Below are 14,149 nucleotides of genomic sequence, written 5' to 3' on the forward strand. Positions count from 1 at the left end.
TCTATTGCACTGTTACCTACAGTGACCAAGATCTGTAGTTGTTGCCCAATTATCTCTAAACCTCCCTTCTTATAAAAGACCAAAATGTGAGTTGTGGACTACTCTTGTAGAGAGCTGTACTCTCTGTAAGAGGCTATAGCTAGAAGAAGTGAATGTTTTAGACGAACAGCGTAGTCTCCAATATTTGAAGAGTAATATCTGAGATTATTACAAGGTGGCCCAAGTGCAGGACAATGTGTATGGCAGCTGTGGAACACTGATCCACAACAGCTGCCTCCTAGATTAAAGGACTATCTGTGTGTCTTTAGGTATCTGAGTTTTTTGCATTTTTCAAGGAGACATAAAAGCCCTCCACTTCAGAAAGGAGTGAGCTAAAGCAAACATAATTGTCTGATATGGTAGCATAAAAAGCAAATTATTAATAACCAACTGTGAAAAGGCTGAGCCAGTTTCTTTAATTCTATAATGTTCTTCATGCAAAATGCATGTCTCCAACAAAAATCTGCAGACATAAAAGCTATATTTCAAATAAGAATTGTAATGAATTCCAGCAAGTATTTATATGTGAAATATCTTCAATGACAAATTAAAAATTTTTGACCTTGGGAAATGCAAGTTACATGTTAGGTGTAATATTACACAAGTGACATAGGTGGTTCCTATGAAACCTAGAACATATCTGTAGGAATCTCCAAAGAGTCATATTGTCCGAGATGAAATTTCCATGTTTCCTCCTCTTTCAACCAATTCCCTTCAACATAATATGTTTTCCATTATGAGATTCACCTGTGAATGTAGCTGTCAATTATGGCAAAACTATTTAAACTATTGTTTATTTTGGATAGCAGTGGTTTCATGGAACTAAGTCTTTGTTAAATATACTAATAACAAGACATAATGACTACATATGATCTTGGTATATAGAGTTAAGAGTTAGCATTTTTAATTTCCTGTATTTCTCTTGTATTTTTCACTTTGGTTATTTGGAAAGTTGAGGCACATAATTCTTGAATTACTCAGCATGAAAAGTGAATCAAATTCAGCAATACCTAACTTTCAAAAAGGCTGAGCAGACTCATGGGTTTTTCAAAAATTACTTCCATGCATGGCATTTGAAAATATGTTTGTAATTCAGGTTAAATAGAAAAAAAAAAAAAAAGCAATGACTACTCTATAAAATCATTTCTGCACTTGATTGATTGTTCTTTCTTATCTCCCCAGTTTTCAGCACGAAGATAAGCAGCACGGAGTAAGACACGGATGGGAAAAAAAATCTGTTCCGAAAGCAGAAACGGGTATTTGGAAATGTAAGGGTCAGGCTGAACTGGCAGAGTTTTTTGCCAGTGTTTCTTATGCATTCAGTTCATGCAGCTTGGTAACTGTGAAGTGAGTACTTGAAAAAAAAAAAAAAAAGAAAGAAAGAAAGGAAAAAAAAAGAAAGAAAAGGGTGAAAAAAAAAAAAGGTAAATCCTCTCTCCACTTGAGTTTCCAGGCTTGGGAGTTGGCATGACAACTGCCAACAAGTAGACCAGTCAGGCACTGACTGAGCGCACAAAGCAGAAGAAACCACCAGAAACGCACGAAAACCAGGAATGCAGAGAAGTGTTAACAAAAAAAGAAAAAGAAAAGAAATGATAAAGTGTGGACATCACAGAGCTTTAGAGGTGCGTGCCTAAGCACATCAGCAGTGAGAAACTATTTTTCTGCATAGCGGTAGGCAGAGTATCATATGGCTGAGGTGGTGACTAGCTGTGTCTCCAGCGAGTAAAAAGATTGTGCTACTCTAGGCAAAACTCCAGTTCCATTGTGTGCCAACAGAAATAGCTGATCAGGCTGCACAAGAGCAGTTTTGTAGTGAACAGCAAGTAGCAATGCATAAAGGGCATATCAATCTTCCTCTACTGTAGGACAAGTCTAATTTCCAGAAAACAGAAATTTGGATCTAAACCAAAGGAAAGAATTAAGAAGGATGTCAAAAATAGGAATATCTGACATTTTTATGAATAAATCTTTTTTTTTTTTTCCTGAAAAAGAAAAAGACTCAAGGACACCAATAAAGGAGGAGTGCATTCATGCATACGGTAGGATAGGTTTTTCCACATCTCCCTCTGCAATGTTTTTTGTTTATTATTTTTACATCAACATTTTGATGCAGCTGATTCTCTTCTGTCTCCAACTGCCAGAGGAGTTATTGGCTCTGTTCTATGATGCTTTACACATAGCCTTGGATTTGCCCGAGAAACCATTCTCTCCTTATACACTGGCTTCCCAATGACCAGAGAGGCCAATTAAGGTCAGAGCAGCATGCAGCAGAAGTATTCACTCATATTTCGATCTTAGTAAGGTTTCTATATTGCATATTTTGTATAACCTATTAACACTGAAATTGTGACTGAAATTTGCTAGTGCACAATTACAAACTCACTCCTTATGTTTTTTTTTTTTTTCTTGCAGAAACTTATTCATTACTGTTAAAAGATTTTCAGATGAGTAAAGCTTGTATATGTAAAGCCTCTATTTTAAATGAAGATATAGCGCTGGGCTTATGGTGGAATTTATGTTCTAGTTTACCAAGGCTCTTTTTTGTTTTGTTTTGTTTTCTGTTTCTTGTTTTGCTTTCCAGAAACAGATCTTTAAATTGGAGCATGATCAAAGGGTCCCTCACTTTTATTGAGCAAAGGAGTGTGATCTGATCCCACTGCCATGGGCATTTCCTATTTGAAATTTCTATAGCAGAAAGAAGAGACTCCTCTTTTCAACCTTCTTTTCTTTGAGATTAGGAAGCCTGAAGCCTTCTCACATGGTTAAAAAATAAAATTAAAAATCAAAACAAGTCAAATTAAATAAAACAAACTCTTTATGCACAAGTGGCAACTAATTAGAATTCTTCCATTACTTCTATTTCAGATATTTAATTCCTGAGCTATTAACACCTTTTTTTAAAAGAACTGATATTTTAGTCTGCCAATCTTTCTTGCCAGTCTTACAAATATATTGTATTCACAATTAATTATGGCATGATATAAAATTGCATCATTTGTTATTAGCACAAAAAGACAAGGATCATTCCCCAAAGATGTAACAGTCATTAAACATACAAATTATACTGCATATGATTATTTCAAGTGTGAAAATAACAAGCAGCAGTCCCTGCTGCTGAACGTTAAAACACTTTGTATAATGAATATTACACTTGCTGAAGTCCACAATAAATCTTAATGAAGAGGATGAACTTGCTTCAAATCCACATCTGTTTTACAGCATGGACAAAATGTATGTTATATCTGAAAAGAGGCAGCTATCCTCTCCCCCTCTCCTATTATAGTCCAAATTTTGGGCAAATCATTATTACTATTGGAAAAAGAAAAAAAAAAAAAAGATTTTATTTTATTGGACACAAAATCTTCAGTTTTATTTTTGTGGTAATTTTTCTCTCATACATGTTGCAACACAGGTAAACAGCTCAATCTGTTTAAGCTATGGAAGACCTGAAAATCTTTACAGCAGGGAATGATTAAAAATGTTGTAGTATGTTGATAGGCCAGCACTGAGGCCAGTAATGCTGCACCAAATTATGCCAAGTAAAGATCTGGCCCAAAATATAGCTTAAGTTCAGTTTAGCAGAGGAGTCACTGAGGAACAGAAATCAATACAAATTGAATTTTCTGTGCTTACTGCATATAAAAGAGTAACTTACACCTTAAGAAGACTATGTGTATGTTTCATTAAACATGCCAACTGAATTAACATGTTTGAAAAGAACAGTCTCCATATTTTCATGTTGGATAGCACTGGTTTGTGTTAAGCGAGTTTCCGGATGGCATTAGTGGTTACTTACATAACAATATATTCAACAAAGCCGAGTGTTGCAGCATGCACCTAGGAAGGGAAGCTGAGCAGTTAACGCCAACCTTGTCTTTTCTCTGCAATCCAAATTAGGTCGGCTAGGACTAATGATTATAATGTAAAATTAATTGATTAAATTATTTCATTGTAAGGACAATTAAAGAAACTATTACAACAATAAAGTACATTTTAAAAGTAGCAGATGAGAATGACAAAATTTCTTGCTGAATAACTTGAAAATACCAGAAAAATGCAAATCAATAAAGATCCTTTTGCTAGGTCTGTAGAAGTCTTCCCTTCCTCTACATCTGAAACTAGCTTTCTGAACCCTCAAGGAGACCTCAAGCCTGAGATATCTGTGACATGAAATGCTTGATCCTATATTGATGCTACAGATTATGATTAACAAGTACACCATCACAAATGTAGATTCTGTTAAGATTTATTACTTAGGGGATGCTAATTTTGGCACAGTCGTATTGTTCTAACTCTGTGCACAAACACTTCCCATCATGTTAAAAAAACGGAAGTGGGAAGAGGGCACAAGAAAAAAAATGAGTTAAAAGAACACTGACAGGACACTGTTAATGCAAATATCTAAATATCCAGCATTAATCTGAATTAGTTTTTGTTTGACACTTAGTTTTACTATGATTAATTGAACAAGACTTGGCGCACAAGCCCTCTTGAGACAACATCATATTATTCTACTCGTGTTATACAAGTCTATAGAAATAAAAACCACGTTGTACAAGACTACAGAAATTTGTATTCTGAATTCAATGTGCTGCATAACCAATATGCACTATATAGAGAGGGAGACTTCTTAATCAGAGAAAACAGTTTAGATTATGACTCAGCATCGTCTTCAGCATTTGCATAAGACTGACTTTGAAGTAGGACTATTAATTATCCTAGTGATCTTATTTGAAAGGTGATGAGGATTGTTCTTCACAAGTTGATACAAAAAAAAAAAAAAGTATCACTATAATTCACAGGACTATTAGAGCAGTTTAACTGTTAATAACTTCAGTCATGGCCAGTAGCAGCAGAGGGTTTCTTCCCCCAGTGAGCCCTCTCAGCCTTTGGCAGTCAGCACTGCGCTGGCAGTTGTAAAGACCATTATCTTTAATAGCCACCGGTGAATCTATCCTCCACACAACATGTTTAATCTCTTTTTCAATCTTTATATTTCAGCCTCTACAGAGGCACAGAGGAATTTTACAATTTAATTATGCATTATATGTAAAAGTATTCCTTTCTTTTTAAATATGCTGCCTGAGAACTTCATTAGGTGACTCTCCGTGCTTGTATTGTGAGAAATAATTTACTCTTCTTCCTCACTGTTCCATTCAAGATCTCCTTAGCGGCCACATTTCTAAAATGCAGGGACACAGGCTATTGATCCTCTTCTACCATCAACACTGCTTCAAAATACTCATCATCCTTGCTCTCCTCTCTCTACATTTTCCCATTTTCCCCCCTGCCATATCCTTTGCGGGGATTAGAATTTTTTTTTCCTCAGAGCATTTAATTGTCAAGATGGTTTTGAACTCTCTCTGTCTGGCAATCTCTGCAGCCTCTTGGCTGTTTAGCACTGCCAGCAAAGCAGGTGAGCAGGTTTTATTCCATCATCCAGAGCAGTAATGAAACATAATGACCCAGAGCAGATATGGGATAAATCCTAGCAGAACCGAAGTTGACAAAATTGACAATTTTTATAGTAGTTATTAATGCAGGTCATATGCAAGTTCTTCTCTCAGTTTTAACCCCCTCTTATAGTATTATTACCTAGCTACATTTTCCTAGACTTTGGGAATGCTTATTATTTACCTATCATTTATGCCGCTTTCTTATATCTCTTTTTTACTCACATTAAGTTAAGTTAGGTGTCATAACATGCTGGACAGTATCACTTATATCTCATTTCAGCTAACTAACTGACACATATTTGCTTAAAGTAACCCAATCCAATGAAGTATAATGGAATACTACTAAGAAATCAGCCATTTTGAACAAGTCTCAGCTACATCATGAACAAAAGCTTTGATCCAAAACCATCATGTGGGACAAAGTACATTATAATCAAAATGAAAATATTTGTAAAAAGAAAAGAATGTAAGAGCTACAATACTTTTGCTTCTTCTTCATTTTTCTAGGTCATCTCATTTTAATTAGCAAATGTTTTGAAAATGCTTTATCAAGCTACTCATACAAATGAACTGGATGCACAGAATGACTCTCATCATAAGATTGAAAATATGTATTTCTCCTGCCCCAGAAGTTCATTCTCTACAGCGTTAAGGAAAAAACACAATGCTTATGTCTGCTACCCTAAATTCATATTCAGCTAAAAGTCAACTCATATAGAAATGCTAAATAAGTGATTAAGCCTGGGTTATTATATAACTGCTTTACCATCCATTTTCTGTAAAAAATATGGTGCAGTATCATATACTGCCATATATAGTAAAAATGTGGCACTGAGAAGCAGTGACAATGTTTTATAGAACTTTTTTCCAGTTAAATCAAGAGGTATCACAGTTGACATATTCCCTTTGTGTACAAATCAGTGAAGGGGCAAGAATGAAATGTCTGTCTGCAAGTGATTTCAAACCAAGCACAATAAACACTTTTGAAGCATTAACGAGGTGTTACCCCAAGTTGTGTGTGCAGTTCTGATCACTCATAAGCAAGGAAGATGAATTGAAATAGGGATGAGACTCACTGGCATCCTTGGGCACTCGAGCGCCTATCTGTCTAAGGGAGCTTAAACCAGTTTGGATGGCCTACCATAGCAAAACAGTCAGAAGTCATAGGCCTGGACTCTCCATATATACACCAGAACACCAAATCTCAGGAGAAAAGCAGAGTTTTTCACAATGAAGTAAATTTACAGCAGCAAGAACGAATGCATACCAAAGAGGAATACAATTAGGTTAAAAATCTGAAGATTTCCTACTATAACCAGAATTTCCTGCAAGATTCCTTCCATACTAGTGAAGGGAGATAATGATGATGATGATGATGATGATGATGATGATGATGATGATAGTAATAATAATAATAAGAAGAAGAAGAGGAAAAAGAAGAAGATGAAGAAGAAGAAGCTAAATAATTTTTAGGAAGGATGTTAATATCCCTGTGAAAGGACTCATATGATATATCTTACTCTGAAAGCAGATGACTAAACTGGGTGCACCAGAATCTTTCTAATCGTATCTTAGTCATGTGCTTAGATACTTTTTCAAAAAGCATCTGGACCACGAGGCCAGGTCCTGGTGAGAAAAAAGCACAGTTAACATCAGCAGTATGTTCCAATTCAGCCGCTAGTGTGTAGTTTTCAGCTGTTTAGAACTCATGTATAGAACTCATGTATATTAGTCATGAAATAGGTGTTATGCAGACATATTGCTGAAATACGCTGATGAGGACATGCTGATAAACTATTCTGACACAAGCTTGAGATTAACAAGTGATTGACAAGCTAGGGGAGGTGGTCTGCTGGACCTGCTTCCAGGAGCAAGCCAGAGCTGGTTGGGAATGTGGATGTCGAGCGGAACCTTAGCCACAACAACCATGTCATTATGGAGTTCAAAGTCATGAGTCAAACGAGCAAGACAAATTATACAACTACAATCTACACTTCAGGAAAGCAGATTTGGGGCTTGTTTAGGCCCATGGGATCCCATGGGATCCCATCCCCCATGAGATATGGCCCTGGGAGACAAAGAGACTCTCATTGAACACTGGTTAATTTTCAATGACAACCTCCTCATAGAACATCAATGGTCCTTTCTAACATGCAAAAGGTCAAGCAAGAATAGCAGAAAAATATCAATGCAGGAACTAGCTACCTGGGGAAACCAAGACATTGCCTGAACACTCTGAGAAAGCTAAAGCTCAGCTGGAACCAAAACTGGGACATAGGCAATTCTGATTAGACATAAAGAATTACTTTCCATCATTCAAAACAGCTGCTCAGAGACATTCCATCCTTGAAGACTTCACAAAGCCCTGAGCAACCAGCTCTAGCCAGGAGGCTGGACTAAATGACATTCAGAGATCCTTCCTACACTTAACCATTCTGTGGCATATTTTTATCTGACTACATCGAACACTGAACCTTTTCTGTTTTTCTGCATATCTTTCAGATATGTTTTACAAATTAGTCACAGAAGTTGTGGTCCATATGTTATCTTGGTTTAGTTTTTTTTCCGTTTTCACATGACAAGAAAAAGAAGAGCGTCCATCACACTAACAAAAAAAAAAAAGATGACAAGAGAGATGGCAATTAGCCTTTATAAAATAGATTGTCTTGAGTACACATAACCTTTTATGGAGAAAGAGAAGGGGAAAATGTTTTCAGATTACTTGTCTGATTTGTTAACCAGTTATGGAAAAACTGCTCTATAAATACTGCAAAGACTCGATATATAAACAGATAATCATGCAAAAGAATTGCAGACACTGCAACAGCTAATTGTCCCTGTATAAACTATATAAGCATTTGTTTTACATGGATTACACTACTCTTCAGCTGACATGAGTCAGGTTCTCTCCTTTCTTACTGTGGCAGATGTTGAGCTACAAATAAAGCATGTACTTTTGCTAAGAGTCTCTCCCTCAGGAAATAAGTGTTGGAAAATACAAAATATATTAGCTAAATAATTGGCTAGACCTTTGCAAGTGTGATTTAACCAATCTAACTGATGAAAGCTTGTTTAAAAGTGATCCATGGGGCAGAGATCACTGCACAGGCAATTCAAATATGTAACTCCCCCTTTTATTTTTATGAAGTACTAATATTAGAAACAACATCCATTTCTTGACTTTTATTTAATTTAATTGCATTGACGGAGCTAACTGCTTTTCACTTATCAACAGAACACATGGATATGTGTGTTACTAGTGGATACGGATACAATTTGTTTCACACAGCTTGCACCATGCAAAACAAATTGAATCTCCCAAAATAGATTGGAATTGCTTGGGCAGTACTAACACATATAAGGGAGTCAGTTGCTATAATCAATGCTAAACGTTGGAATCACCTGCTCAGAGGAAGTTTAAGAAGCACAGGCTGCACTTTGTGAGAATTCAGTGGGTTTTTGACTGTTTGAGGAAAATATGCACACAATAGTAAAAGGAAGTCCTGATTAATGTTACCAATACTACACACTCTTTTCTCAGATGTTTAATTCTGAAAAGATTTGAAGATATTTACAATCAGCAGCAGCCCAAGGAGCCCTAAGGATAATGGGCCCAGATATCTATTAAACATCTGGTAACCGTCTTTCCAAGCAGCAGAACAGGCACATAATATTAACTGGTGATCTGGGATTCATGCCTTATTTCTAAAGAGGAAATGCATGTCTCAAGGGACATTCCATTATAAATGAACGCAAACCATCACATCAGGAAAAACCTTTATTTAAAACGTTAATTACTAAAAAAATTGCAACCAGGATAAATTATACAACGCAGATGAACTACTCATGCAATTTTAAAGGCAAAAATATCTTAACACATTTGGCATTATAATTCTCATTTTTCCTCCTTTATGGTATTTGCATTACTGGCACTGACATATATAATAGCAGGAAAACACAACCACTTAAAAGATGCCTCAATCCATGAGCTGCGGGAACAGCTAACAAAAGCACTGACAATTTAGAAACTGTTTTGTCAGATACGTTAATATTTTGCAGCACTCTGAAAACTTGCTATCTGATGAAAATACACCTACAAAAGTACAAATTCCTACAGTTTCATATGCAGTGTGATACTTTATCAGCTAGAAAAAAAGAAGGTAGTGTTTACAGACCATCAGAAAATCCCTGTCTTTTGAGAGACAAAGCTCTAGTTTCTGGTAAACACATAAAGTTAACAGATATCAGCCCTTAGACTTATCAGTTCAACACCAGGTATCGTCCTATACTGGTATAAAGCAGGAGTAAATGTTCCATGTTTAATGGAAATTTGTCACAGGAATACGGCCACGGCCCCAATATGTGTTGGAATAGGCTCTACTGAGTATATCTCTTCTTTAACTCCATTTTGTATTGCATTTACAAATATATTTGACCACTTCTAACCACCAACCCTCTAACCAACCCTCTCAACATCCGCTTCACACACACACACACACAAAGACATTTGGTTTTAGGGATAACAAACATATGGATACAATTTAGCCATGAAACAGAAACCAATTTAAGGTTAGTTTTCTCATAATCAAGCCAGGAATAGATAAGTATCAGTAGAAAGACAATACTTCTGTTTTGGTATTTATTCTTGGCCTTCAAGAGTCCTCATATATCAAATCTTAATCATGAAGTTCCATTTAAAGGTAACCTTTAACACTTTAAGTAACATGCTACTTTACAATCTTTCTGCAGTGCTTCTGCAGGACAGACTATCCATAAATTGCCCTTAAAAACCTGAATATGTTTCACAAGAAAAACCCAAAGGAACAGAAAATAAGCAGCCACTGCCGTATTCTGCAGCCACTAAATGCTGCACTCCATAGGACCAAATTCAATAGCCCAAAGTAATGCTTCTCCATAAATGGGAGCAACAGGGCCTCAGCACTGCTTTGCTCCACAGATCTGCTGCTACTGCACCGTACTCTTTGCTCATGTTGACACAGCCATTAAAAGCAAGCAAAACCTCCATGAAATCTATCTAAAGTCTGGCTTCTGGCGAAAGAGTGTGGTTTGTGTACTGCTTTGTTGTGTGATTCCTCTGATGGTGCTGTTTCCAAAGTATTTATTAGTAAATTTGCAACCTCATACGCTGGACATGAACTTCTTTCTCTCATCCTCCTTGAAGGACCTCTGTCGCCTTCCTACCTGTCATCTCCTCCTGGCTTCAAATGCTTAAAGTAATAGAGAGAGCAAAAAGGGTACCAGAAAGATCCTGCTTCCTCTGAATTTCCATTGTGTTCTGCCATATTTCCAATCTGCTTTTCCCTAAAATGCATTTTTCTTCAGCTCCTGCTTACCCCATTGGTGACATCTTAGGAAAACAAAAGATACCCACCACAGGAAAGAAAAACAGAAGGGAGCGGGTACACGGCCTGTTTTGCTTTCAGGATGCCCTGCGGCACCATCCTTTCACCCTGAGCATACAGGCTGCCAAGACAGACGACTCTGCGATGGGAATGGTTTCTGAAGCGAATCGGCAGCGCTCGGGGCGCCTCGTGCGGGGCTGCCGCTGTGTTCAGACGCTGCCAGCTTTGTCAGAACCCGGCAGAACAGGACAGGCGGGGAAGAGCTGAAAAAGCCCTCGCTGATGTAGCAGAGGCCGCTCTGACTGGGGTGCGCCTGGAACTAAACAAAACCCTTAATCTGCGGCAGCCGCCGGCTACGGGCAGGTTTCTAAGCGCAGCGGGGGAAGCAGAGAGGGAGAAGGGCAGGAGAAGGGACTCGCCGCTCCGCCACGCGCGGCTGCGGGAGCCGCTTCCCAGCGCGGCCCCCCTCCCCGCCCCCCCGCCGCCCGCTCCATCCGATCCCGGCTCCCGCGGGCCGGGAAGGACGAGTTTCCGCCGCGCTCCGCCGGCCACTCGCTCGCCGCCCGCCCCCTCCGCCCGCCCCTCACCGCCCCCTCGGCCGCCCGCCCCCCGCGCCGCGGCGGCGGAGCAGCCGGAGCGGCGGCGAGCGGATGGTGCCGCCATCGGCGGGGCTCGTCCCGCGGGGATGCGGCCCCGCTGCCTCCCGCCGCTGCTGCTGCTGCTGCTGCTGCCGCCCGCAGAGCCCCTCTGCCCCGAGCCGTGCGACTGCCAGCAGCACCAGCACCTCCTGTGCACGAACCGGGGCCTGCGCGCCGTGCCCAGGGCCGCCGAGCCGCACCATGTCCTCACCTACAGCCTCGGCGGCAACTTCATTGCCAACATCTCCGCCTTGGACTTCCAGCGACTCGCGGCGCTCCAGCGCCTGGACCTGCAGTACAACCGCATCCGCTCGCTGCACCCCAGGGCCTTCGAGCGCCTGGGCCGGCTGGAGGAGCTCTACCTGGGCAACAACCTGCTGCCGGCTCTGGCGCCCGGCACCCTCAGCGCCCTGGCCAAGCTACGCGTCCTCTACGTGAACGCCAACGAGATCGGCCGCCTCAGCGCAGCCTCCTTCTCCGGCCTCGGCAGCCTGGTCAAGCTGCGCCTGGACGGCAATGAGTTGGGCTCGCTGGGTGACTCCACTTTCTCGGGTCTGCCGAATCTGCTGTACCTGCACCTCGAGTCCAACCGCATCCGCTGGCTGAGTCGCGGCGCCTTCACCGGCCTGGCCAAACTGCGCTTCCTCGACCTCTCTGGGAACCAGCAGAGCTCCCTTCGGCACCCCGATATCTTTGGGCCACTGCGCTCCCTCCACACGCTGCTGCTGGCCAGCAACAGCCTGCAGCAGCTGGCAGGAGGGCTCTTCCAGCACCTGCCCGGCCTCGCGAAGCTCTCGCTCAGCGGCAACCGGCTGTCCCACCTGGCTCCGGATGCCTTTGTGGGGCTGGGCTTGCTGAAGGAGCTACGCCTGGAGGGGAACATGCTGAGCCACCTGCCTGCTGCCCTGCTGGAGCCGCTGAGCAGCCTGGAGGCGCTGGATCTGAGCCGCAACGCGCTGACCACGCTGCACCCCGCTGCCTTCGGCCACCTCACCCGCTTGCGGGAGCTCAGCCTGCGAGACAACACGCTGGCCACGCTGCCCGGTGAGCTCTTCGCCTCCAGCCCAGCCCTGTACCGCCTGGAGCTGGAGGGCAACGCATGGAGCTGTGACTGCCGCCTGCGTGGCCTCAAGCGCTGGCTAGGAGCCTGGCACTCCCAGGGCCGTCTACTCACCGTCTTCGTGCAGTGCCACCTGCCGCCCGCGCTGACCGGCAAGTACCTCGACTACCTGCAAGATGCCCAACTGCTGCCACCGCCCGACGGCAGCGCCTGCCACGACGGCGCCTCCCTCTTCTCTGCATCCCCTCTCCCACTGGCGCAGGAACAGCTCTGGCTGCTGCCAGCTGCCGAGGGCATTGGTGGCAACAGCAGTGGCAGCCATGGGCTGCTGCGTGGGCCCCCGAGGGTTCCGCCATCTGCCTCCACGGCACGCTTGCTGGGGGCACCCGAAGGAGCCGCGGTGCCGGCGGGGTCCAGCCCCACACCACCGATGCTCGCCAGCCTGGGAGGATCACAGGCAGTGCCACCCAGCGCAGCATGGCCCCGGCGCGCCGGCAAGGCCCGCGCAGCCGGGGTCCCGCCGCTGGTGTCTGACCCATGCGACTTCAACAAGCGCTTCCTGTGCAACCTCTCGGTGGAGGCGGTGAGCTCCAGCTCGGTGACGGTGCGCTGGGCCGTGCGGCTGCACCGCAGCCCCCGGCTGCTGGGCCCAGTGCGCTTCCGCCTCCTCTTCGACCGCTTCGGCGCTGCTGTCAAGTTCCAGCGCTTCGTCTACCTGCCAGAGCGCAGCGAGCCGGCGACCACGCTGCGGGAGCTGCGCCCGGACACCCCGTACCTCGTGTGCGTCGAGGGCGTCCTAGGCGGGCGCGTGTGCCCCGTGGCGCCGCGGGACCACTGCGCGGGGCTTGTCACCCTGCCGGAGGGTGGCACAGCAGCGGCGGCGGGCGGGCCCCGCGGGCCGGACCAGCAGCTCCTCACGCTGGTGCTGCTGGTGGTGAACGCGCTGCTGCTCCTCGTGGCCGTGGCGGCGTGGGCCTCGCACCTGGTGCGCAAGAAGGTGCTGGGGCGGCGGAAAGCAGCCCCCGTCCACGTGCGGCAGCTCTATTCCACACGCCGGCCGCTGCGCTCCATGGGCACCGGCGTCTCCGCCGACTTCTCGGGCTTCCAGTCGCAGCGGCCGCCCCGCAGTGCCGTGTGCGCCCTCAGCGAGGCCGACCTCATCGAGTTCCCCTGCGAGCGCTTCATGGACAGCGGCGGCGGCAGCGCCCGCCATGGCGATGACCACCTGCTGCAGCGCTTCGCGGACTGAGACGGGGGTGCCTTGAATCAACCTTCATCAAAAGGTGTCGCATCTTCCTCGTCAAACTGGTGCTCTTCCAACACTGCCACAGCTGAACCTGTGCAATCTGCAAGGCTGCCAGCAGGTGGGAAATGCTCCTGAAACACGGGACAGTCCGAATGTCCGATGTGCCTTTTAACTCAGACTCTGTGCCAGGCAATCTAATGTGCGTGAGTGGGCTTTCATGTTTTTCTTTTCTTATCCTTTTGTAAACAGGGAACAATAATGCAGCTGGTTAGCGTTACAGGAAAATATTGCTGACACCACTAGGAGAAAACCTAACGGAGTTTTGTAATATGTTTACAAATGAG

The 14,149-nt window shown here is 43.7% G+C and overlaps 1 protein-coding gene across 1 annotated transcript; it reads left to right on the top strand.

Moving 5' to 3' along the window:
• The first annotated feature begins 11,493 nt into the window (after window positions 1-11,493).
• TRIL (TLR4 interactor with leucine rich repeats) lies at window positions 11,494-13,839 on the top strand. The gene has a single exon (XM_010223432.2). The coding sequence runs from the start codon at window positions 11,547-11,549 to the stop codon at window positions 13,806-13,808; it is 2,262 nt and encodes a 753-aa protein (XP_010221734.2). The 5' UTR covers window positions 11,494-11,546; the 3' UTR covers window positions 13,809-13,839.
• Window positions 13,840-14,149: the final 310 nt, after the last annotated feature.

The sequence above is a fragment of the Tinamus guttatus genome, unplaced genomic scaffold (assembly GCF_059628265.1).
Source record: "Tinamus guttatus ecotype Peru unplaced genomic scaffold, ASM5962826v1 Tinamus_guttatus_pri_ptg000115l, whole genome shotgun sequence".
NCBI classification, from domain to species: Eukaryota; Metazoa; Chordata; class Aves; order Tinamiformes; family Tinamidae; genus Tinamus; species Tinamus guttatus.

Bases quoted from the DNA above. Each gene is read 5' to 3' on its own strand.
- TRIL (XM_010223432.2), top strand. From the start codon at position 11,547: ATGCGGCCCCGCTGCCTCCCGCCGCTGCTGCTGCTGCTGCTGCTGCCG.